Below are 27,512 nucleotides of genomic sequence, written 5' to 3' on the forward strand. Positions count from 1 at the left end.
GTTTTTAAGCCTAACCTGTGCTACTCTCTCACGAAGTTGCAAATCAAAACCAAAAAATAAATTGGTAAATGACATTGTTAAAGAATGATCTGGACGAATGTTTTATAACCTGGTTAGAATGGAGACGCTGGGATTGAGCTCCTTCGAGTCAAGGTACAGTACTTTTCACAACTTTCTGCCGAGAGATTGGTCATGTTCAAAAGCAAGGGAGGAATTCTGCAGCCTCTCGTGCTTCTGTCATGATTCCAATCCCCACTTACCCCACTGTATATACTCAGAACCAATTTTTTGGGTCAATTTGGGGGGGGGGGGGGCGATCGACTTTTACTTTGAGTGCGTCATTCAAGGTGTTGGGTGCTCGGCTGAACAGGGCCGGTGGTACCTTGCTTTGGGTGTCAGGAGCTCAGATGGGTGGACAGCCAGGGTGAGGGGACATGATTGGGGAACCGGGGGCTCCAGGGGGCAGGCAGCCAAGGATCCAGTCAGGGCACTGGGAGCACGAATGGATGGGTGGCCGAGGCAAGGATACGCAGTTGAGAGGTGCGGGTGGGGGTACGTGGCTGGGCAGGAGGGGCCAAAAATAGGGGGCGGGTCGACGTTTACATGGGTCATAAGGAAAACGCAATTTTGGGGCTAAAAAAAGGAGCCAATATTACACGGGATCAACTATTACATGAGTGTGCTCAGTTACGCAGACAGGATCAGATACAAACCAATCGCAGCATCTGAGATTGGTACAAGCCTGGAGTACAGAGAGAACACTGTTTTCCTCGGGAACGGTTTCCCCCACTCTCACTCACCCCACACAGTGCTGGGCCCCAGGAAAGACAATACCCACCCCCCCCTCCCCTGTCTAGACCATTCCAGGTCCATGTTCCCCTCTAGCCCAATGAAACTCTGCCCTGCTCCATCGTGACTATTTTTATTGGTAATAAAAGATTCGATATTAACGGCAAATCACTGTTTAAACATTAGGTTTATAAACAAAGCATTCACTTTCCAAAGTGTTTCTCCATCATGGAATGGCGCTAGAGGGAGTGCGACGGAACCCAACTCTCCGACAGGCTTCATTCTGCTCACTGGAAGAAACGGCAATGTTATAGCTCCCAGTCCCTGGTATTTCCACCCTCCTTACCCCTTCTGCCACCTGCACCATAGTAGATGCTGGAGAAACTCAGCAGGTCACACAGCGTTCTCTATGGCAAAGACAAACAAACAACATTTTGGGCCTGAGCCCTTCGTCAAGTATGAGCAGAGTAGGAAGGCGGCTGAATAAAATGGGGGGGGGGGGGGGGTGGAGGGGTAGCGAGAGGAGCACAGGGTCACAGGCAAGAGGTCATAAATGGATATGGGAGGGAGGGTGCAAGAGAAAAAGGCTGAGAAGGGAGAGGTGGAGGGGATGGCTCTGAGTGGAGAGTGAAGAGCTGGAGGAACGGAGACAGAGGGATGGGGAAGCAGAGAGACGGCGGTGAAGTGGGAGACCTAACAGAAACTGGAGGTCAACGTTAATGCCGTCTGGTTGGACAGTGCCCAGACAGAATATTAGGTATTCCTCCCATTTTCAGGTGGCCTCGGTTTGACAGTGCACAAGGCCATAGACACACGTCAGTGTGGGAGTGGGACACAGAATTATTACCACTGCAGTGGACAGAGCTGAGGTGCTCGACGAGTCGATCTCCTAGTCTGCATCCAGTCTCTCTGATGTAGAGGGGATCACAACGGGAGCACTGGATACAGTAGATGATCCCTGCAGATTCGCAAGTGTTTCACTTGGAAGGAGCTTTTGGGGCCCTGAATGGTGGTGAGGGAGGACGTGTGGGTGCAAATGGAGCATCTCCTGCGGTCACAGGGGTAGGTGCCAAGGTTTTTCAGGCACCCCTCTGAAAGGAGCTCATGACTTAGGGAGGGGAATTTGCATTCTTGCTGCTTTTGCCAGGATCATTCTCATCCACCCCATGCCTTCTGAGAACTTCCATCCCTTCAGGAGTGGGCTAGGAGATGATCCAGGCAGATTCTCTGGACAGACTCTACCATTGGTAAGTCAAAGTGAGCACCGACCACAACCAATCATTTCTCCACCAATACGGGGGGGCCTCATGTCTTCACCCTGTGCCTCCGTCCCTCGTACCACCTTGACCAGGCTCGGCTGTGCACGTGGAGCAGGGTTCCCCCCTCACTCACCTTGGCCTTGTTCTGTACGGGTAGATAGAGCTTGAACTCCGCAGGGAGCTCATCCTCTGAGTATAGCCTGTCAGAGAAGTACACCCGCCTGATCCGACAGTTGGCGTGGATCTGGAAAACAAACATGCAACTCATTGAGCATCACCAGAGTCCCTCTGCAGCCCAACTCAGTCATGCTAGCCCAGCTGGTGTTCTGGGCTCATCACATTCACCTGTGCGTATGTCAAAATGCCTTTTGAATGATGCAGTTGTACCCACTCCCAGAGCTTCCTCAGCAGCTCGTTCCTCCCCTCAGGTTCTTCTTAAATCTCTCCCCCTCACTTTAAACCTATGCCCTCTAGTTCTAGAATCATCTGCCTGGGAAAAATATATTTATCCAAAGTACACTACAATACAGAAGCAGGCCCTTCAATTCATCTAGTCTGTGCCAAAGGATTTTTCTGCCTAGTTCCCCCTGACCTGCACCCAATCCACGTGCCTGTCCAGATAGTTATTAAATGTCAAAATTGAGCCTGCACTCACCACCTGAGTGGCAGCTCGTTCCACACCCCCACTACTCTCTGTGTGAAGAAGTTCCCCCTCTTACACCCTTCAAAAGTCCATGCCCCCGTGATTTTATAAACTTCTGAAGATCACCCCTCAGCCTCCTATACACCAGGAAATAAACACAACTGATCCAACCTCTCTCCCTATCCCTCCAGTCCCAGTAACACCCCGGTGAATCTCCTCTGCACCCCTTCCAACTATTGATGTCCTTCCTACATCTGGATGGGTGGAACTGCGTGAGTACTCCAAGTTATCATATAACCACTTACAGCACAGAACAGCCAAGTTCGGCCCTACTGGTCCATGCTGTAACAAATCCCCACCCTCCTAGTGCCACTGAGCAGCATCCGGTCCATACCCCTCTAGTCCCCTCCTATCCATGTAATGATCCAGTCTTTCCTTAAATGTAACCAATGATCCTGCCTCGACCACATCCATCGGAAGCTCATTCCACATCCCCACCACCCTTTGCGTAAAGAAATTTCCCCTCATGTTCCCCTTATAATTTTCCCCCTTCAATGTTAAACCATGCCCTCTAGTTTGAATCTCCCCCACTCTTAATTTAAAAAGCCTATCCACATTTACTCTGTCTGTCCCTTTTAAAATCTTAAACACCTCGATCAAGTCCCCTCTCAATCTTCTACGCTCCAGAGATAAAAGCCCCAGTCTGCACAACCTTTCCCTGTAACTCAAGTTGCATCACGAGTCCCTCAACTCTTCTACAGTAAGAACACAATGATGGAGAAACTCGGCACAGGTCAAACAGTCCTTTATGTAGCAAAGATACAGGAACAAAATTTTAGGCTTGAGCCCTTCATCAAGGCATGACTACATAGCGTTCCCTTTAAGCTGCACGCAGATGCACATGCCCGAACGGTCTGTCTGTTTGCGCATACTCCAAGTGAATCGATGTGCGCACATTTGTGCCCAGGTGCGCACGCACAGCATGGGCAGATACCTGAACAAAATGGTGGGGGGAGGGGCTGAGGGAGCACAGGCCTGCAGGCAGGAGGTCACAGGAGAGAGGGCACGCCAGCAAACGGGGAGAGGTGGATGGTTCTGTGACTATAGGGAAGAGGGTGGAGAGTTGGAGGAAAGGAGGCAGAGGGTTGGGGAGGGAGAAGAGAGCAGGCTAGCAAAAACCAGAGAAGTCGATGTTAATGTCATCCGGATGGAGAGTACCCAGATGGAAAATTAGGTGCTGTTCCTCCAACTTACAGGTGGTCTTGGTAGGACAGTTCATGAGCCCATGGACAGACGTGTCAGCATGGGATACCTCACCCTGGCCACTGAGCGTACTACCAGTCCCTTTGAGCCGTCGATTTCGGGGGACTGTGCACCTGCACCCTTAGATCACTTGGTTCTGCCATACTCTCCAGGGCCCCACCATTCAAAATTCTCCTCTTTATATGTACAGAGTGCAACACCTTACATGTAGCGAAATTAAATTCCATTTACTTCGCCCATCTGGTTTGGTCCCATTGTAAACTTGGGCATGCCACGATTCACCCCACTGCAAACTGCCCTCAGTCAACCCATCTCAGATTGAGGTGTCAGGTTAATACAGTCCTTGGATCATTAGGAGCACATTATATTCAAGGTCCACAGAGGGTACCCTAGTTCCCTGCACTCTTACACAACAGCAGCACCATGTACTCACAATGTCCTCACAACGGGGGACGTTCTGAACACAGACTGAACACTGTAGCTTTCAATCTGTGTTTCTAGAGCTTATTTATCACAAACCCACTCTAAAATATGTACAAAATGAAGAGAGAACTGCTCCGATACTCTTGCCCAGAGTAAGGGAACCAGAGGACATGGGTTTAAAGGGAGGGGGAGAGATTTAACAGGAACTTGAGGGGTAATTTTTTTTTGGATATGTACAGAAGTTGGTGAGTATGTGGAACAGGATGCCGAGGTGGGGGGTGGGGGGGGGGGGAATGCAGGGACTATTGCAATGTTTAAGAAACATTTGGATGGAAACATGGATAGGATGGGTTGAGAGGGATGCGGGCCAAATGGAGGCAGGTGGGACTGGCGTGGGTGGGACAGGTGGCACAGTTAGCGAAGCTGCGAACACAACGCTGTTACAGTGCCAGCGACCCAGGTTCAAATCTGGCGCTATCTGTAAGGAGTTTGTGCATACTTCCCGTATCTGCATGGGTTTGCTCCAGGTGCTCCACTTTCCTCTCACCCTTCAAAATGTACTGGAGGGTTGTAGGTTGATTGGGTGTAATTGGGTGGCACGGGCTTGTGGGCCTAAAGGGCCTGTTACCGTGCTGTATGTCTTTTTTAAATTTGGCTGGAATGGGCAGGTTGGGCCGAGTGGCCTGTTTCCATGCTTGGTGACTAACTGTAGGGTAATGATTCAAGATTGATCTGTCAGGGCACCAAGACCAGACACAAGTGTATACTGTCTCCGTGAGAACCAAGCTCCCTATACCCAGTCACCAATAGGGTGTTCTCCCCTCACACAGACCCCAAGCCCTGGTTTGAGTTGGCCTTACCTGTACCCGCAGCGTCTCGATGTAGTTGGTGCCGTAGGCTCTCCGTGTAAAGTCCGACAGGTTGAACTGGATCTGGTTCCAGCCGTCATCCAGCCTCATGGGCATGGTGCAGATGAAGGGCTTCACCCGCGTCGTGCTCTGGTAGTTACTTGCCCGGAAACGCCGGCGCACATTCTTGTCATCCAGAACCTGCGTGAGGACAGTGGTGGCTTCAGGCCGCAACAGCGCAGGGAGGAGTGGGATCAGGGCAGGTGGAGGAGAGGGTACAGTGGGGGATCAGGGCAGGTGGAGAAGGGGACAGCCTGATGAGTAGATCACAGGGGCAACTACAATGGGTAGGAGGCGATCAGGAATGACAGGAGTTGCAGGGGGCAATCGGAACCTAACGGGGGGCAGGAGACGATCAAGATTGACAGAGGGGAGTCAGGGAGCAATCAGGATCTACGGCTGGGGAGGGGCAGGAGATGATCCTGACTGATGGGAGTTGGGCGCAATCGGGAACAATAGCGAGGGGAGCAGGGGGAAGGGATGGATTAAGGAACATCCATAGGGGAGAGAGGGCAGAGAGTACAAGGGGCAGAGTAGGAGGTGTAGACAGGGTGGACAGCCAGCACCCATTTCCCAGAGGACGTCTGTAAAAGTGTAGGGAAGACATCAGGGGCGAGTTTTTTGTAAAAACAAAGACAACAGTGGATGCCTGGAATGCATTGCCTGGAATGGTGGGACAATAGGGACATTTAATAAATCTCTAGGACAGACACATGGATGGAAGAAAAATGGTGATGGGTTTTGAGGGAGGGAAGATTTAAATTGTTGTGGAGTAGGTTTGCATGGCTCACCATGACAATTTGGGCTGAAAGGCCTGGACTCTAATAGTCTGTCAGTGATTAACACAAGTGTTAATTGGATATGGATGGGACACAGGACAGAGGAAAGGTGAGAAAACACTCAGGGAGGGGAGTTGTTTGGGGCTCCGTGGAAACAGAGCTGGGGGAAAGGAGACAGAGGGAAGAGAGACAGAATCTTCCACAGTCACGTACTTCCTCTCCCTGGCAGAGGCACTTTACATACTCATTGGGGTGGGGAGTGGGGGGGTGACGAAAGAAGAAAATAAAACCAGAGGACAGATCAGGGGTGTGGAGGGGCAGGCAGAGAACAGAGAAAGGTACAGTTATAGATTAGGGGTGAGAGAGGCCAAGTTACAGAGCAGGGATGGGGTCAGAGGGTGATCTGGACTGATGGGGGGGGGGGGTCCTTGTTTATCCCCCCTCCATCCTCATTATCTCTTCCAGTGCTCCCAACTTCCCGAGGACCCCACTCCTGCAGGGAGATGTTTGGAGAGGTCACCCTTCAGAGCAGCAATGGGGATCTGGGCAGTGGTGCCTCCTGTAAACCCCCCACCCCCAGCCTGGAAATGAGGGAGAGGATGCCATTTTTCCATAGGGGCACAGTTCCCCCACTAATCCCAGGGACCCCCAGGTTCCTACTCACCTGCACCTCAAAGGTGAAGTATTTCTTCAAGTTCTTGATGATCATCACAAGGAACGGCAGCTTGATGCCCAGGGTCTTCTTTGGATCTGCCGGGCACGTGATGTACGTGGTGCTGCCAGGGGTTGCAGACACAGTTTGCCCCAATTCAAGCTGGTACCCTGCGCGGGAAGCCCCTGACTGCCCAGACTCCCACCCTCGCCAGAGGAGACAAACTGGGTACCCCTCTCCCAATTCTTCCCCCAGACACGCTGCTCTTCCCTGAGCCCAACCCCAACAGGTGCTCAGAGCAGGTCAGATAGTCCCACAGCACAGAAACAGGTCCTTTGGCCCTACTTATCCAGGTTGTCTACCCATACTGGTCCCATTCACTTGTAACTCAATCTTATCAAGTTTTTCGAGGTTACCAGGAATGTTTATGAAGGAAAGGCTGTGGATGTTATATTTATCTTCATGGACCTTAGTAAGGCCTTTAACAAGGTCCCACATGCAAGGCTAGTCAGGAAGGTTCAGACGCTAGATATTCATGGTGAAGTAGTGAACTGAATTCAATAATGGCTGTATGAGAGAAGAAGCCAGAGAGTAGTGTTGGGTGGTTGTTTCTCAGACTGGAGGCCTGTGACTAGTGTTGGGCCTCAGGGATCAGGGCTGGGACCATTGTTGTTTGTCATCTATAACAATGATCTGGATGATAATGTGGTGAATTGGATCAGCAAGTTTGCAGTAAGATTGGAGGCATTGTGGACAGTGAAGATTTTCAAAGCTTGCAGAGGGATCTGAACCAGCTGGAAACATGGGCTGAAAAAAGGCCGATGGAATTTAATGCAGACAAGTGTGAGGTGTTGCATTTTGGAAGGACAAACCAAGAAAGGACGTACACGGTAAATGTTTGGGCACTGAGGAGTGCAGTAGAATAGAAGGATTTGGGAATACAGATACATAATTCCCTGAAAGTGGTGTCACAGGTGGATAGGGTTGTAGAGAGCTTTTGGCATCTTGGCCTTCATAAATCAAAGTATTGAGTATAGGAGTTGGGATGTTAGGGTAAAGTTGTAAAAGATGTTGGTGAGGCCAAATCTGGAGTATTGTGAGCAGTTTTGGTCACCTAACTACAGGAAGGATAACAGTAAGATAGAAAGAGTACAGAGAAGATTTACTAGGATGTTGTCCGGACTTCAAGAACTGAGCTTATACAGAAAGATTCAACAGGTTAGGACTTTATTCCCTGGAGTGTAGAGGAATAAGGGGAGATTTGACAGAGGTAAACAAAATTATGAAGCGTTTATGGGGAATATTAGGGAGAACTTCTTCACACAGAGAGTGGTGGGAGTGTGGAACGAGCTGCCAGCTGAAAGAGGTGAATGCATGCTCAATTTTAGCATTTGTGAAAAATTTGGAGAGGTACATGGATGGGGGAATTTGGACTGGGTGCAGGTCAGTGGGACCAGGCAGTATAATAGTTCATCACAGACTTGAAGGGCCAAAGGGCCCGTGTTCTGTGCTGTTCCATGGTTTAACCTCCTTTCCATGTCCCTGCCTAAACATCTTTAAAAGATTACAATAATCCCCCACTCTACCATCCCCTCTGGCAGCTTGTTCCACCACTACCCTCTGACGTAAAGAAATCTGTCCTTTCTCACCTGACACCTATGCTCTCAATGTTCACACTCCCCTACCCTGGGACGAAGGTGGACCATTCACCTTATCCATGTCCTCCATGGTGTTGTAAACAACAAGATTTCTTCCCCACCCCACCCCCCCCCCCCCCCCCGACCCTCTGTGGCCCAGACACAAAAGCCCCAGCCTATCCAGTGCCAACAAAATGAGATCAGGGAGAAAAATTCACCCCCCCCCCCCCGCCGTCACCACTGCCAAGGTCTAGTCTGCCCAAGGCCTAGAGACAGTCCTAGAGACAGTCACAGCGGTGGATGCTGTTACTCACCTCACGTTGGTCCCCTCGACCTCCAGCACCAGGGATTGAATGTCATTGTCTGTAATTCTCTTGATGTGGCCATTCCTCACCTCGAATCAAACAGCAATGGAGAAGTACATGAAAAATGCAAATGGAACTTAATGCAGACGAGTGTGATGTGTTGATTTTTGGAAGGACAAACCAAGAAAGGATGTATACGGTTAATGGTCAGGCACTGAGGAGTGGAGTAGAACAGAGGGATCTGTGAATACAGATATGTAATTCCCTGAAAGTGGCATCACAGGTGGACAGGGTTGTAAAGAGAACTTTTGGCATCTTGGCCTTCATATATCAAAGTATTGAATATAGGAGCTGGGATGTTATGGTCAAGTTGTATAAGACATTGGTGAGGCCAAATTTGGAGGATTGTGTGCAGTTTTCATCACCGTACTATAGGAAAGATATCAATAAGATAGAAAGAGGGCAAAGAAGATTTACTAGGATGTTGCCCGGACTTCAGGAACTGAGTTACAGGGAAATGCTAAACACGGCCTGGGGTGAACACTCTTTGTGCAACATCCCAAGTGAGAATTTAGTAAATATTTAGCTATTAGAGGCTGATGATTAAATTACTATATTTATCCCCTTCTGCCTAATTTTCAGAATTCTAAACCATTTAAACTCCAGTGTGGAACCAGACAAGAATATCCTTCAAGTCCATTGCTTTTTGACCTGGTTTTTGATCCTTAGCTGCCACTTTCCGAGATTTTAAGGAAGGGAACTGCCCACAACGTTTTCCTTTATGTTAATGATTTATTGCTTTCATTTCTAACCTGGAGACCTCATTGCCTTTCTATGCTTTCTTTCCTTTCCCATTTTACATAAAAATGAACTCTTTCCTTTGAATAATTTTGCACCAATAAATACTAACCTTCCCTTTAAAATTGTAAGCAATCAATTTACTTACTTGGGTGTAACAACACTAAGAATTATAAATACCTATTTAATGAAAATTTTCTCAATTTAATAAAATACGTGAGACAGGTGTCATCAAACTGTCGCCCCTTTATTGTTGGTTGGTCGAATCAACTCTATTAAAATGAATATCTGACCTAAATTTATATACCTTTCTTTTTGTGTTTCCCTTGACTCAATCTTATATATGGAAGAACAAATGCCACGCCTAAAAATTTAAAAATAATGGAGGTTTAGCCCGAACAAACTTTAGGTTCTATTACTGGGCAGTCAACATATGAAACCTTACATTTTGGTCATATATTAACAGTGAAGGCTTCCAATATGGATCTCTTTAGAATCCAATTCTGTTACAACATTGTCTATTATTTCTCTTCTCAGATCCTCACTTCCCTTAACTTTAAATAAATTAACTGACAATCCAGTAGTTAAGCATACTTTGAGGATCTGGATACAGCTTAGAAAACATTTTGGTTTATTGAGATTTTCTCTTTCTAGTCCTATTTTTTCTAATTATTTCTTTAAACCTTCCATGATTGACGTAGCTTTTAAAGAATGGTATAGATTGGCACTAAATGTTTTAAAGATCTATTTATTGAAGGGAGTCTTGCTTCTTTTGAATAACTGTCAGTTAAATATAGCTCACCAAATACTCATTTTTTTCATTATTTTCAGATTAGAGATTTTTTACGATCTCAATTACATACATTTCCCATGAGTATTGATAAGATTTTAATAGATGTAATTTTTCATACGCAACCTTTCTTTTTACATTGGTTCACTATATAACATTTATGACATGTTGTTGGGAATAAGAGGGCCTCTTTTGGATAAAATTAAAGAAAAGCCTGGAAACAGGACCTACAGTTTTCAATCTCTGAAGAGACTCGAAATGTAATTTTAAAATTGGTTAATGTCTCATCTTTATGTGCTCACTACTCTCTCCTATAATTTAGTCAATGTCCAAATTCAGCCATCTCAGTTTTATACATATGTATAACACATCACCACACTCCCTCTCCCCCTCCACCCTCAGATTGGTCTTGCCCTCTTCCTCCCCCCCAACCTACTCCCACTCCCCCTCCCTTCTCCCATCCCCCTTCCCTCGCCCCTCTCACCCCTCCCTCCTTCCTCTCCTTCACCCCCTCCTTTTTCCCCTACCTTGCTTCTGCTGCCCTCTCCCCGGCCACCCCCTCACCGCCCTCCCACCCCTCTCCCCTGTACCCTCACCCCACCCCGTCCCCCCTCCCCCACCCCATCCCCCTCCCCCTCTCCCCTGTACCCTCCCCCGTGCCCCCCCACCCCCTCCCCCACCACTTCTCCACTGCCCCCCGCCCTCCCCCGTGCCCCCTGCCGTGCCCCCTCTCCCCCGTACCCCCTCCCTCCCCCACCCCATCCCCCCACCCCCTCTCCCCCACCCCCCCTCCCCATCCCTCTCTCCACTCCCCCCGCCCCCCCGTGCCTCCCTGCCCCGCCCCCTCTCCCCCCTCCCCTCCCCCCCTCCCCCCTCCCCTCCCCCCGCCCCCCCGCCCGCCCCCTCTCCACTCCCCCGCCCCCCGTGCCCCCCCTCCCCTCCCCCACCCCTTCCCCTCCCCCCTGCCCCGCCCCCTCTCCCCCCCCTCCCCTCCCCCCCTCCCCTCCCCCCTCCCCCGCCCCCTCCCCTCCCTGCCCCGCCTCCCCCTCCCCTCCCCGCCCCGCCTCCCCTGCCCCGCCCCCTCTCCCCCCCCTCCCCTCCCCCCTCCCCTCCCCCGCCCCCCCCTCCCCGCCCCCTCCCCCTCCCCCGCCCCCTCCCCTCCCCCGCCCCCTCCCCTCCCCGCCCCCTCCCCTCCCCCGCCCCCTCCCTCCCCCGCCCCCTCCCCTCCCCCGCCCCCTCCCCTCCCCCGCCCCCTCCCCTCCCCCGCCCCCTCCCCTCCCCCGCCCCCTCCCCTCCCCCGCCCCCTCCCCTCCCCGCCCCCTCTCCCCTCCCCCGCCCCCCCCGTGCCCCCCCCACCTTCTTGTCCCAGATCTGTAGCGGTTTGCTGCCGATACTGTACAGGATGGAGAGGAAGCCGCTCTGGAACGTGTTCTTGAACATGGCGCAGCCCCCGCCCCCCGTCCCCGTCCGGGCCCCCCGCCCCCCCCCCCCCACGCCGCCGCTCCCCGAACAAACGTTCCGCGGGAGGAAGGTTCCGCCGCCGCCGCCGCTCGCTGCCCCCGGGCTCCCGCCTCCCGCCGCCGCTCCGCCGGCCTCGAGGCTCCGTTGCCAGAGTGACCCCGCCTGCCGGCTTGTTTGGACCCGCTGTTGCCACGGGTGACGCAACCGGCCCCTCAGCCATTGGTTCCCCCCCCGTCCTATCATCGCGCTGGCTGCGGAATTCCTCGCCCCTCATTAGCCAAACGTGGGGGCGGGGCGGGGCTAAAAGTTATAGGGCCATGTGATTGGATGGTGCTGCAGAGTGAGCTTTCCCATTGGCTGGCGAGACTTGGAGATGGGGTTGGCCAATCACGAGCTTTTCCTATTCATTCCCTTATTTGCATGTGGCCACGTGCTGGTGTGCAGGAGAAGGGGGGGGGACAGGGCATCAGGGTGGGTTGGGACATCAGGGCACCGGGAGGAATGGGTCATTGGGGCGAGTCAGGGCTGAGACTGGGCATCAGGGTGGGACGGGGCACCAGGGCTAGTCAGGGCTGGGCATGGACATCAAGGTGGAATGGGGCATCAGGGTGGCATGGGGTATCAGGGCAGGATGGGGCCAGGACGGGGCCACGGGGAGGGGGTGGTGTCATGGGGCAAGGGGGGGGTGGGCCTGAAATCCGAGTCTATATGGAGGGATGGTTAATGAACAGTGGAGGGCTTTCAAAGAGAGTTTTCACAGTGCTCAACAAAAGTATATTCCAGTTAAAAGCAGGGTCAGTTAGGGAGGGGCAGTCAACCTTGGATAATGAAAGAGATCAAGAAAGGCATCAAACTAAAAGCTCAGGCATACAGTTGCCAAGAGCAGTGAGAAACTAGAAGAATGGGAAAGCTTCAAAAAGCTAAATAGAATCTGAGCTGTGTTAGTGATCCTCCTAACCACTAGAGGGAGGTGGAGACTAATATTCTGCCTCGGGTTAGATGCTAAATGAATGTCGCACGAGGTCATGAGTTGTTAATAAAATAAAAGTAATACAAAGAACCCAAGTTTCTTTATTACAATAAAAGAAACATCACATGGTACCAGGAGTCAGTATCAGCAGGAACCATGGAGAGTGTGAAGACTCCTGAAACTGTAAATTGGACTGGGAACATCGACCACAAGTGGAGGTTGTTCAAACAACGATTCATGCTGTACCTGCAAGCCATTGGACTCAATAGCAAACTGGATGCATGGAAGATTGCACTGCTACTTACCCTCGCAGGACCTCAAGCACGAGAGGTTTTCAATACATTTGTTTTTGACGAGGCAGAAGTCCAGGGCAAGTTCGACAAGGTTTTTGAGATATTTTTAAAAATGAAACGTTCAATGGATTGCTGCAAGATTCAATGAGTCGTGACCAACTTGTGTTTGGAATTATTGACAATAAAGTGAGAGAGAGAGACGGAAGTTACCTTAGCTGGATCTGTGAAGATATGCCACACCAGTGAATTAGATCTGAAGCATGCGAAAAAGTTCAGTGCGAATGCAAGGGCCTGTGAAAACGAAGGCACGGTCGTAGCCACAGTATCTGGACAAGCACATAAACAGAGAACAAGATATAGGAAACAACAAATCGATGGAGAGACATTCTACTGCAAACAATGTGGCACTCAACGTGCACTAAAAAAAAATGCCCAGCCTATGGAAAAGTCCATAACAAGTGCAAAGGACAGAATCACTGAGCAAAGCAATGTTTTTTTTCCAAATGGAAACAAAACAGAAGTGAAAGTGTGCACATTATAGAAGAAACTGCCCTCAGTGTTGCAATCTTCATGGGTATGGTAGCACAAGAAGGTTTCAAACCAACAGACACTGAACAGCCAGACATGAACAGAGTTGAGCAGGAACAGTGGACGGTGGCATTGCAGGCAAATTGAGAAGATATTCCTTTCAAGTTGGACACAGACAAAAGGCCAATTTGATCTGTGAGTGAAATATCAGGGCAATGAAGATAAAATGACCTGGTTGAAGAGGTCAGTAAGTTTGCAAAATGGCACAAAGGTTGGAGGAGTAGTGGATGGAGTTGATGGTAGTTGAAGGTTACAAGAGAATATAGACAGGATGCAGATTTGGGCAGAAAAGTGGCAGATTGAGTTCAATCCCGATAAGTTTGAGGTGATCCATTTTGGAAGGACAACCCAGAAGGCTGAGAACAGGAGTTTTAATTATTTTTTTTATTTAATATGTCACAATATTACCAATCTCTAACAATATTTACACAAACTTTGTACGAAGTGACTTTTTCCATTTTCTCCCCAACCCTCTGTAATAATAGTGATCATGGTTGCAATGCAACTAGCAATGTCTTACTGTTTGATTAGACTTGGCTGCCACCAAGGGCCTGACTCTTAGTAGGCAAGATCTGTAATGGAGACTTGCAGCCTCATAGTGCTGTTTCCAACAACTTTAAAGTAAAGTTATTAATGAAGCCCAGCATCCCATAGGCCTTCTTAACTCTCCTATCAACCTCTTCAGGATGTATCGATTTGAATCCCAAGATCCCTCTCTCTATCCACGTGACAGAGGGAACTCAGGGGGAAGGAGATTTAGGGTAAAGGGGAGTGCTTGGGGGAGAGAGTCAGAGTTCAAAGTGGAGAGATCTCAGGGAAGAAGAGGCTTGGAAGAAAGAGCATGGGGGAGAGAGGGGTTGGGGTAGGTTAGGGTCAGGAGGAAAGCATTGAGAGAGGTGTGAGGACAATGTGGGGCGATGAGGAAGAATTCTGGGAGGAGGGGTGATACTCACTTTAGTTGAGGAGGCTGTGTTTGTATCTCTTCATTGATCCATGACCTCTGTCCCCAGCTAGAGGGTCCCTGAGGAACAGGGAGGACTCCTGGTGGGTCCATTTCACCCCACTGTCTCTTTCTGCTCAGAGGGAAATTGCCGACAAAGACACAGGAGGAGGAGGAAGAGTCCTCATTCGATCTTGGCCAAACACACGACACCTCCTCCTCTTCATTCGGGTCCTGGAGAAACAGGAGCCAGGTCTGATGAGAGATTTATTCATGGGCCTTTGACACACCAACAAGTACTAGATTTGTTCAAGGGCCACCCATCTGTGGAACTTGTTGCTGTGGAAGTGAGGTCGTTGGGTGTATTTAAGGCACAGGTACAGTAAAATCTCCATTATCTGGAAATTGACCAACCCGAAACTCAAACCAACAGCAAAAATAATGAGGTAATAAATAAATCTAAGGAATAAGACTGGGTGGCTGGACCCCATGGGTGAGCGCAAAGACTTCGTTGGACATGCAGATTTGCCCCACTGAACTAGTGATGTCCCTCAATGCACATGCATTCTATTTGCTTTTGCCAATGACGTGGAGGTGAGTCGGGTTGTCAGTGTGAGGAAGGTGGCCGAGGGCCTGACCCGACACTGCGTGGAGGTGAGTCGGGTTGTCAGCGTGAGGAAGATGGCCGAGGGCCTGACTGGGACACCAGGATGAAGAGCCGGCCAGTGCTGCTCACCGCTGGGTGACTCTCTGAAAGTGTCTCCCTATCCTGCCAGGTAAGAGTCTTTATCTTTATTAGTATTAGGTATGAAGGCTTTATCTCTAAATTTAGAAGGGGGGTTAACTATGACGGTGGCTCAGCTAGTGCAATTGTTAGCGCAAGGCTGTTACAGTGCCAGAGACCAGGGTTTGAATTTAAATTTAAATTTTGTAAGTTACCAGAATTACTTGATTAAAGTGAACTTTACATAATTAAAAACTGGAATACAAGTTTTTTAAAAAAATGATGTTACATTTTGCACTGTCTTTTAAACATAGAAACATAGAAGATAGGAGTCGAAGTAGGTCATTCGACCCTTCGAGCCTGCTCTGCCATTCAACGAGATCATGGCTGATCTTAAAGTTCAGTACCCCTTCCCCGCCTTCTCTCCGTAACCTTTAATACCCTTATACTGAAGAAATAGATCTAATTCCCTCTTAAATAGATTTAATGAACCTGCCTCTACTGCCCTCTGTGGCAATGAATTCCACAGATTCACCACCCTCTGGGTCAAGAAATTCCTTCTCATCTCGGTCCTAAATGGTTTGCCTATTATCCTCAAACCATGGCTCCGGGTTCTGGATTTTCCCATCCTAGGAAACATCCCATCTGCATCCATTCTGTCCAGTCATGCCAGAATTTTATAGGTCTCTATGAGATCCCCTCTCAATCTTCTAAACTCCAGCGAGTACAATCCCAATTTGTGCAATCTTCATTATAAGTCATTCCTGCCATTCCAGGTATCAGCCTAGTGAATCGCCTCTGCACTTCCTCCATTGCAAGAACATCCTTCCTTAGATAAGGTGACCAAAACTGCACACAATACTCCAGGTGGGGTCTCACCAAGGCCCTGTACAGCTGCAGTAAGGTATCCTTGTTCCTAGACTCAAACCCTCTTGATATGAAGGCCAACATATCATTTGCCTTTTTAACCGCCTGCTGTATTTGCATGCTTGCCTTCAGAGACTAGTGTACAAGTACCCCTAGGTCTCTCTGCACTTCCCCATCTCTTAATCTATTGCCATTCAGCTGACTGGTAATGTGGCTGAAAATTGGAACAGATTTAAACAATGTTTTGGATTGTATTTAGTGACAGTCTGAGCTGACTAGAAAAGTGATAAAGTGAAAGCGTCAGTTTTCTTACATGTCGTGGGTGATGAAGCCCTGGACATGTAATAATAACTTCACAATTGCTGCTGAAGGAGACAAAATGAAACTGAAAAAAATAATGGAACAGTTTGAGGCATACCGCATGCCTAACCGTAATGTGACGTTTGAGAGGCACAAATTTTTAATGTCTACAGAAAACAGAAGAAAGTATTGATCAGTATGTGATTGAGAAACAGAAGCAAAACATGTCAATTTGGTGGACCAACGAACTCGCTGATGAAAGACAGACTTGTGTGTGGTATTCCAGATAATAGTCTAAGGGAAAGACTGCTAAAAGAGCAAAATCTAGACCTTGAAAAAGCCATAGCACTCTGTAGAGCTACAGAAACTGTAAAAACACAGGGAAAAGAGCTGTTCAGTGAAACTAGCTGACACGTGGATGCAATGAACAAGAACAGACATAAACCATTTAACAAAAAGCCCATCAAAGTGGAAAGAGAGGCAGGAGTCACGTGATGGAGTAGTGGCCGGTCAGGGAATTCCAGCCCTCTCCCAAAAAGTTTTTAAAAACCGCACAAAACACAAAGGTACAAGATTAAAATTTAAAACAAAGTAAAAATAAAGGTGAGAAGAAAATGGCAGCGAAGAGAAAAAAGTTGAAAACAATGGGAAGAAGAGAAGAAGAAAGAACGTCGGAAGAAGAAGGTGAAGGCCTTACCTGTCCGAAGAGGCCCGCCGCGGAGATAGAGGCCCGCTCCCACAGGTCAGTGGAGGTCCCGAGCTCGGGACTACAAAAATGGCTCGCAGAGCCGAGTAAAAGGGCGCAACCGCGCATACGCGACTCCTCGCGCATGCGCGATGCGCATGAAAAAAAACACACTGACGGGAGTCGATCTCCATAGCTGAGAGAGACACCTGCAGCACAGCATCAGGAAGAGAACACAGACAATAACGAGAACAAGAAAGAAGAGGGTAAAAAGAAAACAAGGAAACAACAGATGGTCAAGCCAGAGGAAGAAGAAGAAGAAGAACAGAAAGAAGTGGAAGAAGAAGAGAAAGGCAAGACAATGGATGTATCTTTTTTTAAAGAATATATGGAATCAGTGAAAGAATGGCAATTACAAGAATTTAATGAGATAAAAAGAAAAATTAAGAATGCAGAATAAAAAATGAACAAAAAGGAAATGACCATGTCAGAGATAGGAAAAAGAGTGGAAAATATGGAAGAACGAGAAATAGTTGTAGAAATGGAAGTAGAGGAATTAAAAGAGAAATTAGAAGAATCTAATAAAAAAGTTAAAGAGGCACATGAACTGTTAGCTCAGAAGATAGATATAATGGATAACTATAATAGAAGAAATAATATAAAGATAGTGGGCCTTAAGGAAGATGAAGAAGGGAAGAATATGAGAGAATTTATAAAAGATTGGATCCCCAGGGTCCTGGGAAGACCAGAATTACAGGAAGAAATGGAAATAGAGAGGGCACATAGAACATTAGCCCCGAAACCACAACCGCAGCAAAAACCAAGATCCATTTTAGTAAAATTCTTAAGATATACAACAAGAGAAAATATATTGGAGAAAGCAATGAAGAAAGTAAGAGAAGACAAAAAGCCACTGGAATACAAAGGTCAAAAAATTCTTTTCTATCCAGACATAAGTTTTGAACTCCTGAAGAAGAGGAAGGAGTTCAATACAGCAAAAACGATCTTATGGAAAAAAGGATATGAATTTATGTTAAAGTACCCAGCGGTACTTAAAATAGTTATTCCAGGGCAGCAAAACAGACTATTCTCGGATCCAGAGGAAGCAAGGAAATTTGCAGAACAACTACAAAACAAGCAGAGAGATGAAGACATGTAATGAGAGTAAAAATTACCACAATCTATATATATGTGTGTATAACCCCCCAGAAAGAGGTTCAATGTTGGAAAACTGCAGTCAGACGAAGCGAGAGGAAACTTCCAGGCAAACCTCAAAGCAAAGCTCGACGTTGCAACCTGCCTCACGGACCCGTCCCCTGAAACCCTCTGGGATCAGTTGAAGGCTACCATACTGCAATCCACTGAAGAGGTACTGGGCTTCTCCTCCAGGAAAAACAAGGACTGGTTTGACGAAAACAGCCAGGAAATCCAGGAGCTGCTGGCAAAGAAGCGAGCTGCCCACCAGGCTCACCTTACAAAGCCGTCCTGTCCAGAGAAGAAACAAGCCTTCCGTCGCGCATGCAGCCATCTTCAGCGCAAACTCCGGGAGATCCAAAATGAGTGGTGGACTAGCCTCGCCAAACGAACACAGCTCAGCGCGGACATTGGCGACTTCAGGGGTTTCTACGAGGCTCTAAAGGCTGTGTATGGCCCCTCACCCCAAGTCCAAAGCCCGCTGCGCAGCTCAGACGGCAAAGTCCTCCTCAGCGACAAGATCTCCATCCTCAATCGATGGTCAGAACACTTCCAATCTCTTTTCAGTACCAACCGCTCAGTCCAAGATTCCGCCCTGCTCCAGCTCCCTCAACAGCCCCTAAGGCTAGAGCTGGATGAGGTTCCCACCCTGGATGAGACATATAAGGCAATCGAACAACTGAAAAGTGGCAAAGCAGCAGGTATGGATGGAATCCCCCCAGAAGTCTGGAAGGCTGGCGGCAAAACTCTGCATGCCAAACTGCATGAGTTTTTCAAGCTTTGTTGGGACCAAGGTAAACTGCCTCAGGATCTTCGTGATGCCACCATCATCACCCTGTACAAAAACAAAGGCGAGAAATCAGACTGCTCAAACTACAGGGGAATCACGTTGCTCTCCATTGCAGGCAAAATCTTCGCTAGGATTCTACTAAATAGAATAATACCTAGTGTCGCTGAGAATATTCTCCCAGAATCACAGTGCGGCTTTCGCGCAAACAGAGGAACCACTGACATGGTCTTTGCCCTCAGACAGCTCCAAGAAAAGTGCAGAGAACAAAACAAAGGACTCTACATCACCTTTGTTGACCTCACCAAAGCCTTCGACACCGTGAGCAGGAAAGGGCTTTGGCAAATACTAGAGCGCATCGGATGTCCCCCAAAGTTCCTCAACATGATTATCCAACTGCACGAAAACCAACAAGGTCGGGTCAGATACAGCAATGAGCTCTCTGAACCCTTCTCCATTAACAATGGCGTGAAGCAAGGCTGTGTTCTGGCACCAACCCTCTTTTCAATCTTCTTCAGCATGATGCTGAACCAAGCCATGAAAGACCCCAACAATGAAGACGCTGTTTACATCCGGTACCGCACGGATGGCAGTCTCTTCAATCTGAGGCGCCTGCAAGCTCACACCAAGACACAAGAGAAACTTGTCCGTGAACTACTCTTTGCAGATGATGCCGCTTTAGTTGCCCATTCAGAGCCAGCTCTTCAGCGCTTGACGTCCTGCTTTGCGGAAACTGCCAAAATGTTTGGCCTGGAAGTCAGCCTGAAGAAAACTGAGGTCCTCCATCAGCCAGCTCCCCACCATGACTACCAGCCCCCCCACATCTCCATCGGGCACACAAAACTCAAAACGGTCAACCAGTTTACCTATCTCGGCTGCACCATTTCATCAGATGCAAGGATCGACAATGAGATAGACAACAGACTCGCCAAGGCAAATAGCGCCTTTGGAAGACTACACAAAAGAGTCTGGAAAAACAACCAACTGAAAAACCTCACAAAGATAAGCGTATACAGAGCCGTTGTCATACCCACACTCCTGTTCGGCTCCGAATCATGGGTCCTCTACCGGCACCACCTACGGCTCCTAGAACGCTTCCACCAGCGTTGTCTCCGCTCCATCCTCAACATCCATTGGAGCGCTCACACCCCTAACGTCGAGGTACTCGAGATGGCAGAGGTCGACAGCATCGAGTCCACGCTGCTGAAGATCCAGCTGCGCTGGATGGGTCACGTCTCCAGAATGGAGGACCATCGCCTTCCCAAGATCGTATTATATGGCGAGCTCTCCACTGGCCACCGTGACAGAGGTGCACCAAAGAAAAGGTACAAGGACTGCCTAAAGAAATCTCTTGGTGCCTGCCACATTGACCACCGCCAGTGGGCTGATAACGCCTCAAACCGTGCATCTTGGCGCCTCACAGTTTGGCGGGCAGCAGCCTCCTTTGAAGAAGACCGCAGAGCCCACCTCACTGACAAAAGGCAAAGGAGGAAAAACCCAACACCCAACCCCAACCAACCAATTTTCCCTTGCAACCGCTGCAATCGTGTCTGCCTGTCCCGCATCGGACTGGTCAGCCACAAACGAGCCTGCAGCTGACGTGGACTTTTTTACCCCCTCCATAAATCTTCGTCCGCGAAGCCAAGCCAAAGAAAGAAAAGAAAAGAATATATATATATAGATATATATATATATATATCTGTATATATATATATATATATATATATATAGTGTGTATACATGAATATATCTGTATTTAGAGGAAAATGTATAGAGTATAGATAAGAATTAATAAGGGAGGGAAAGGGAATAGAGGGAATAAGGAGGGAATTAAAAGAGTGACCTTTGTTACATATGAAAAGTGAAATCTTTTCTGGGGGGGCTGGGTGGGAAGGAGTTATGGTCACTACAAAATCAGTTGACGTTTGCGAGTGAATTCGCAAATCCAAATATAGAGGGGAGTTGTGGTGGCCCGACAAGGGATAAAGGGCAACTCAGGAGGGGGAGGGGAGAATGGGGTTAAAGAAGTTTTAAATAGGAGAATAAGGAAAATGTTTGATGTTTTAGAAATGTTGTCTTATAAAGTGTTCAAAACAAGAAAGCAGAAATGGATAAGAAGGAAAGGTGATGATGGAGAAACGGAAAGGGAAGATAAACAAAATATGAAATGGCTACGCTGAACTATATGACTTTAAATATTAATGGAATACATAACCAAATTAAAAGGAAGAAACTGCTAAATTTACTGAAAATTGATATAGCATTTGTGCAAGAAACACATTTAACTGAATTGGAGCACAAGAAATTAAAGAGAGATTGGGTAGGACATGTAACAGCAGCGTCGTATAATTCAAAAGCAAGAGGTGTAGCTATATTAATTAGTAAAAATGTGCCAATTAAAATAGAAGAAGAAATAATAGATCCAGCAGGGAGATATGTAATGATAAAATGTCAGATATATTTGGAGTTTTGGAATCTACTCAATGTATATTCACCTAACGAAGAAGATCAAAAGTTTATGCAAGATATTTTTTTGAAGATAGCAGATACGCAAGGGAACATATTAATAGGAGGGGATTTCAACCTGAATTTGGATTCAAATATGGACAAAACTGGGAAAAAAATTAACAGAAAGAACAAAGTAACCAAATTTATAATTAAATCGATGGAAGAAATGCAACTTTTGGATATATGGAGGAAGCAACACCCAAATGAAAAGGAATATTCATATTACTCTGGTAGACATAAAACATACACAAGAATAGACCTATTTTTGTTATCAGCTCGTATGTAAGATAGAGTAAGAAAAACAGAATATAAAGCTAGAATATTATCGGACCATTCACCCTTGATATTGACAATAGAGTTAGAGGACATCCCTCCAAGAATGTATAGATGGAGATTAAACTCCATGCTACTTAAAAGGCAGGATTTTAGAGAATTCATTGAAAGGCAAATTAAAATGTACTTTGAAATAAATACGGAATCAGTGAAAGATAAGTTTATCCTATGGGATGCAATGAAAGCGTTCATTAGAGGGCAAATAATAAGTTATGTAACCAAGATGAAGAGGGACTATAATCAGGAAACAGAGCAGTTGGAAAGGGAAATAGTAAATATAGAAAAAGAATTAGCAATGAAGGAAGATACAACTAAAAGAAGAGAATTGGCAGATAAAAAAATAAAATATGAAACACTACAAACTTATAAGGTGGAGAAGAACATAATGAAGACAAAACAGAAATATTATGAATTAGGGGGAAAAACGCACAAAATTCTAGCATGGCAGCTTAAGACAGAACAAGCTAAGAAAATGGTATTGGCATCAAGGAAAAAAGACAAACAAATCACATATAATCCAACGGAGATCAAGGAAAACTTTAGAGAATTCTATGAACAATTATACCAAACTGAAAACGAAGGGAAAGAAGGGAAAATAGATGAATTTTTAACCAAAATTGAACTACCAAAATTACAAATAGAGGAATAAAATAAATTAACAGAACCATTTGAAATAGTAGAAATACAAGAGATAATTAAAAAATTACCAAAGAATAAAACACCAGGAGAGGATGGATTCCCAATAGAATTCTATAAAACATTTAAAGACTTATTAATTCCTCCCCTCCTGGAAGTAATCAACCAGATTGATAAAACACAAAGCTTACCAGATTCATGTAAAACAGCAATAATTACAGTAATACTATAGCAAGGGAAAGATCCACTTGCACCAGCGTCATATAGACCAATATCATTACTTAACACAGATTGTAAGATAATAGCTACACTATTAGCAAACAGATTAGCAGAGTATGTACCTAAAATGGTAAATCTAGACCAAACTGGATTTATTAAAAAAAGACGTACAACAGACAATATTTGTAAATTTATTAACTTAATTCATGCAGTAGAAGGGAGTAGAGCGCCAACAGTAGCATTTGCTTTAGACGCAGAGAAGGCCTTTGACAGAGTAGAATGGAATTATTTATTCAAAGTATTGCAAAAATTCAGTTTACCAGAGAAGTATATTAATTGGATTAAAGCATTATATAAGGGGCCATTGGCGAAAGTGACAGTAAATGGATATATATCAAAGCAATTTAACTTAAGCAGGTCAACACGGCAGGGATGCCCACTATCACCCTTATTGTTCGCGTTAGCTATAGAATTGATAAGAACAGAAAATAATATAAAAGGGATAAAAATAAAAGACAAGGAATATAAAATCAGTTTATTTGCGGATGATGTTATAGTATACTTAACAGAACCAGAACTATCAATAAAAGAATTTCAGGCATTGCCAATACAACTGACAGAGAAATTCTTCAAGGAGTTAAAGAAAATAATAAAGAAAATTTTATGGAAAGGGGGGGAAACCGAGGATAGCACTAGATAAATTAACAGAATGGTATAAACAAGGAGGCTTACAACTGCCAAACTTTAAAAATTATTATAGAGACGCACAATTAAGATACCTATCAGATTTTTATCAAACAAGGGAAAAGCCAGATTGGACTAGGTTAGAATTAGATAAAATAGGGGAAAAGATACCTGAACACATATTATATAAATGGGACGAAAAATTGGTAGAACGTAGGAGTTCTCCAGTATTACATCATCTACTCAATATTTGGAAAAAGATTCATGTAGAAAGGAATAAAACAAATTACCAATTACCAAAACTAATATTGATGCAAAATAAGTTACTCCATTTTACAATAGATAACCTTTCCTTTAGAGAATGGGAGAAAAAAGGGATGAAAAGAATAGAAAATTGTTTTTCAGGAAATAGATTATTATCCTTTGAACAAATGAAATATAAATACAATATAACTCAAGATACAGTGCTGGCATATTACCAATTGAGATCCTATTTGAAGGACAAATTAGGAAGCAGTCTGAGTTTACCAGAGGGAAGTAACTTTGAATATGTGATTACAGATACAATGATAATCAAAAGATTTGTAACAAATATGTATATTAAACTGCAAGAAAAGGAGAATGAGGAAACAAATGGTAAAACTAAACAAAAATGGGAACAAGATTTAAATATAAAGATAAAAAAGGAAACATGGGAGAAATTATGTTCTGGAACAATGAGAAATACAATAAATACGAGGTTACGTATGATACAATATAACTGGATACACAGACTATACATTACACCTCAAAAGTTAAATAAATGGGACCCAACAGTATCTGATAGATGTTTTCGATGTAAAAAAGAAATGGGAACAACAATTCATGCAATCTGGACATTTGAGAAAGTAGAAAAATTTTGGGAAGATCTTAATCAGATATTAAATAAAATAACAGAAAACAATATACCAAAGAATCCAGAGATCTTTCTCCTAAGTAACATAAAAAACAAAGAATTTGGAATTGATTTGGATGGTGCACAAAAAAGATTTGTTAAGATAGCTCTAGCCATAGCAAAAAAATGTATTATGTCAACCTGGAAATTGGAAGATAATTTGAAAATACAACATTGGTATATAGAAATGAATAAATGTATTCCATTAGAAAAAATAACATATAGTTTAAGAAATAATATCGAGGGGGCGAGGCAAGATGGCGTAGGGAGCGGACGTGCATTCCCGGTCTCCCCCAGGCAGTTATATAAATACCCTTTTTAAGAATATTTATTTTCTGTTAAAAGTCTTTGTTTTGTTTATCAATTGTTTTTAGTTTAAAATGGCAACAAAGATTAAGGAAAATAGAGTTCAAATACAGAACAAAACTACACTCTCCGACTATGGAAGAAACTCGGCCTACTTGCCCAGACAGAACCACGGAGTCAAGGCTGGAATTTTCTTAAGAACGGAGCTCATTAATTGGACTGTCGGATAAGCTGGCCTTGGACACCCCTCTGAAAGATGTTTAAAATGGCAACAAAGATTAAGGAAAATAGAGTTCAAATACAGAACAAAACTACACTCTCCGACTTTGGAAGAAACTCGGCCTACTTGCCCAGACAGAACCATGGAGTCAAGGCTGGAATTTTCTTAAGAACGGAGCTCATTAATTGGACTGTCGGATAAGCTGGTCTTGGACACCCCTCTGAAAGATGATGATGAATATTGATTTGAAATGTTTCATGAAGATAAATTGCAGTAATTGGCATTGGTTGCCCGTGAGTTTTAAAAATCCAGATAACATTAAAGTTTATTAGTGATTTTTTTTGGATGGAATATCGGAAGGATGAATTTATTATCTATAAATACAGAACAAAATTACATTCTTTGACTTTGGAAGAAATTTGACCTATTTTCCCAGACAGAGCCGGAGTTGGTGCTGGAATTTTCTCAAGAACAGAACTTATTAAAGTTGATTTCGGACTCCTTTTTGAAAGATGGCGACGAATGTTGATTTGAAATATTTGAAATATTTTCTGAAGATAAACATATATATGGAACTCCTTGACCTGCAATCAGGTTTATCAGTGATTTTTTTTTGGATGGAATATTGGAAGAGTGAATTTATTATCTGTGAGTATGCATACATTGCAAACAGATTTTAATAGTTTTGAAAAGGTTTTTTTTAAACTAAACAACAAGATCAGTTTAATATTGAGAAAATTGGAAAAAATGAAACTTTATTATTAAATTTGGAAATTCAGTAGAAAGAAACTATGAACAAGATTGATGATTTATAAAATTAAAGTCGAAGGAGCAATGTCCAAGAAGAGTTAAAAATTTTGAATAAGTTTTTCTTGAAAATAAACAATAATTTCAACTTAACATTGAGAAGATTGACAAAGTGGAAAATTTGGTATTAAATTGGGAAACACGGAAGAAAGAACTTATGAATAACATTGATGCTTTAGAAGATCAAGACCGAAGGAATTATGTTCAAGAAAATTTTAAAAGATTTGAAAAAAACTTTTTTTGAAAGTAAGCTACAAATTCAACTTGAGACTGAGAAGAATGGAAGATTCGGTATTGAACTGGGATGTTCAGAGGTGTTTTAATTCAGTGGATGAAATTCAGGAAGACTTGAAAAAAAAATTTTAAAAAAAAACTTTTATTGATTGTAAACAATGTTTAACTCAGTGTTGGGAGGGTGGAAAGGGTGCAAAATTTAATATCAAGTTTGGATTTTCAAAAAAAAAGAGTTTATGAATAAGATTGGTTAAATTGATGGACCGGGGTTTTATGGATATAAGAAATGATGATTTTTCGGTTTATATGTGTATTTTGTCTGCCTGGGGGGGAGAGGGAGTGGTACTCCTGCTCCCGAAAGTCATATGCCACTTGTGGTTTATACCACACCCATTTGGGTTTTTGGGAATTAACCACCACAAGGTGGTTTCCTAAGGGGTTAGGGGAGGTGGGGGGGGGGTGAAAATTTGAAAATTATTTAGTATCTATTATGTAATATTATACTAAGTCAATTTGAAATGAATGCATGGAGATACTATAAATAAATTTCGAAAAAAAAAGAAATAATATCGAAATATTTGAACAAATATGGGAGCCTTACATGAAATACAATAGAGAAAACCTACCGGGGACATTCACTACCTAAATTAACGAAAGGAGAAGGAAATGAAAAGAAATGACTCGGTGGAATTTCTTGTTTATTTTTATTCAATGACAACATTGTTTGACTGGTCCAGTGATCATAATGCCATCAGCTTCAATGTCATTATGGAAAGAGAGAAATCAGGGCCAAGGATTGAGGTTTTTGATTGGGGAAAAACTAGATTTGAGGAGATGCGAAAGGACTTGCAGGGTGTGCATTGGGACAATTTGTTTTATGGGCAGGATGTAGTAGAGAGATGGAAGTCTTTTAAAGATCAGATTTTGAGAGTGCAAAAGCTTTATGTTCCTGTTAGGTTAAAAGGAGGGGCAAAAGGTTTGAGAGAGCCGTGGTTTTCAAGGAATATTGGAAACTTGGTTCGAAGGAAAAGGGAGGCGTACATTAGATATAAGAAGCATGGAGTTAAGGAGATGTTTGAAAGATACATTGAATGTAAGAGGAATCTTAAGAGAGGAATTAGGAAAGCTAAAAGAAGGTACGAGAAAACTATGGCAAGCAGGGTGAAAACTAATCCAAAAGAGTTCTACAAATATGTTAATGGTAAGAGGAAAGCTAGAGACAAAATTGGTCCCTTAGAAAATCAGAGTGGAAAACTGTGTGTGGAACCTAGAGAAATGGGGGAGATATTGAACAGTTTCTTTTCTTCGGTATTCACTAAGTAGAAGGATATTGGGAGATGTGGGATAAAAAAAGCAAATTGGGTAAATATGGGGAATATCGAGATTACAAAAGGTGTAGTTTTAAGGCTTTTGAAGAATATAAAGGTGGATAAGTCTCCGGGACCAGACGGGATCTTCCCCAGGACATTGAGAGAAGTGAAGGAGGAAATAGCAGAGGCTCTGGCGGTAATTTTTCAAATGTCATTAGATATGGGGATAGTGCCGGAGGATTGGCGCATTGCGCATGTGGTTTCGT

At 44.9% G+C, this 27,512-nt stretch overlaps 1 protein-coding gene across 1 annotated transcript; it reads right to left on the reverse strand.

The window, feature by feature from the left end:
- Positions 1-906: 906 nt before the first annotated feature.
- Positions 907-11,731, reverse strand: cfap20 (cilia and flagella associated protein 20). The gene is made up of 6 exons (XM_069915111.1): positions 11,603-11,731; positions 8,668-8,747; positions 6,729-6,840; positions 5,238-5,426; positions 2,182-2,292; positions 907-1,079 (listed from the first exon to the last, which is right to left on the reverse strand). Exons 1-6 carry the CDS (start codon positions 11,684-11,686, stop codon positions 1,077-1,079), a joined length of 579 nt encoding a protein of 192 aa, XP_069771212.1. The 5' UTR covers positions 11,687-11,731; the 3' UTR covers positions 907-1,076.
- Positions 11,732-27,512: the final 15,781 nt, after the last annotated feature.

Source organism: Narcine bancroftii, chromosome 1, assembly GCF_036971445.1.
Source record: "Narcine bancroftii isolate sNarBan1 chromosome 1, sNarBan1.hap1, whole genome shotgun sequence".
Lineage (NCBI taxonomy): Eukaryota > Metazoa > Chordata > Chondrichthyes > Torpediniformes > Narcinidae > Narcine > Narcine bancroftii.

Bases quoted from the DNA above. Each gene is read 5' to 3' on its own strand.
- cfap20 (XM_069915111.1), bottom strand. From the start codon at position 11,686: ATGTTCAAGAACACGTTCCAGAGCGGCTTCCTCTCCATCCTGTACAGT. The intron at 5,427-6,728 runs GTGAGTAGGAAC...GTCCTCACGCAG, and splicing joins ACTTCACCTTTGAGGTGCAG to GTTCTGGATGACAAGAATGT. The intron at 2,293-5,237 runs GTAAGGCCAACT...TTTGTTTTCCAG, and splicing joins TCGAGACGCTGCGGGTACAG to ATCCACGCCAACTGTCGGAT.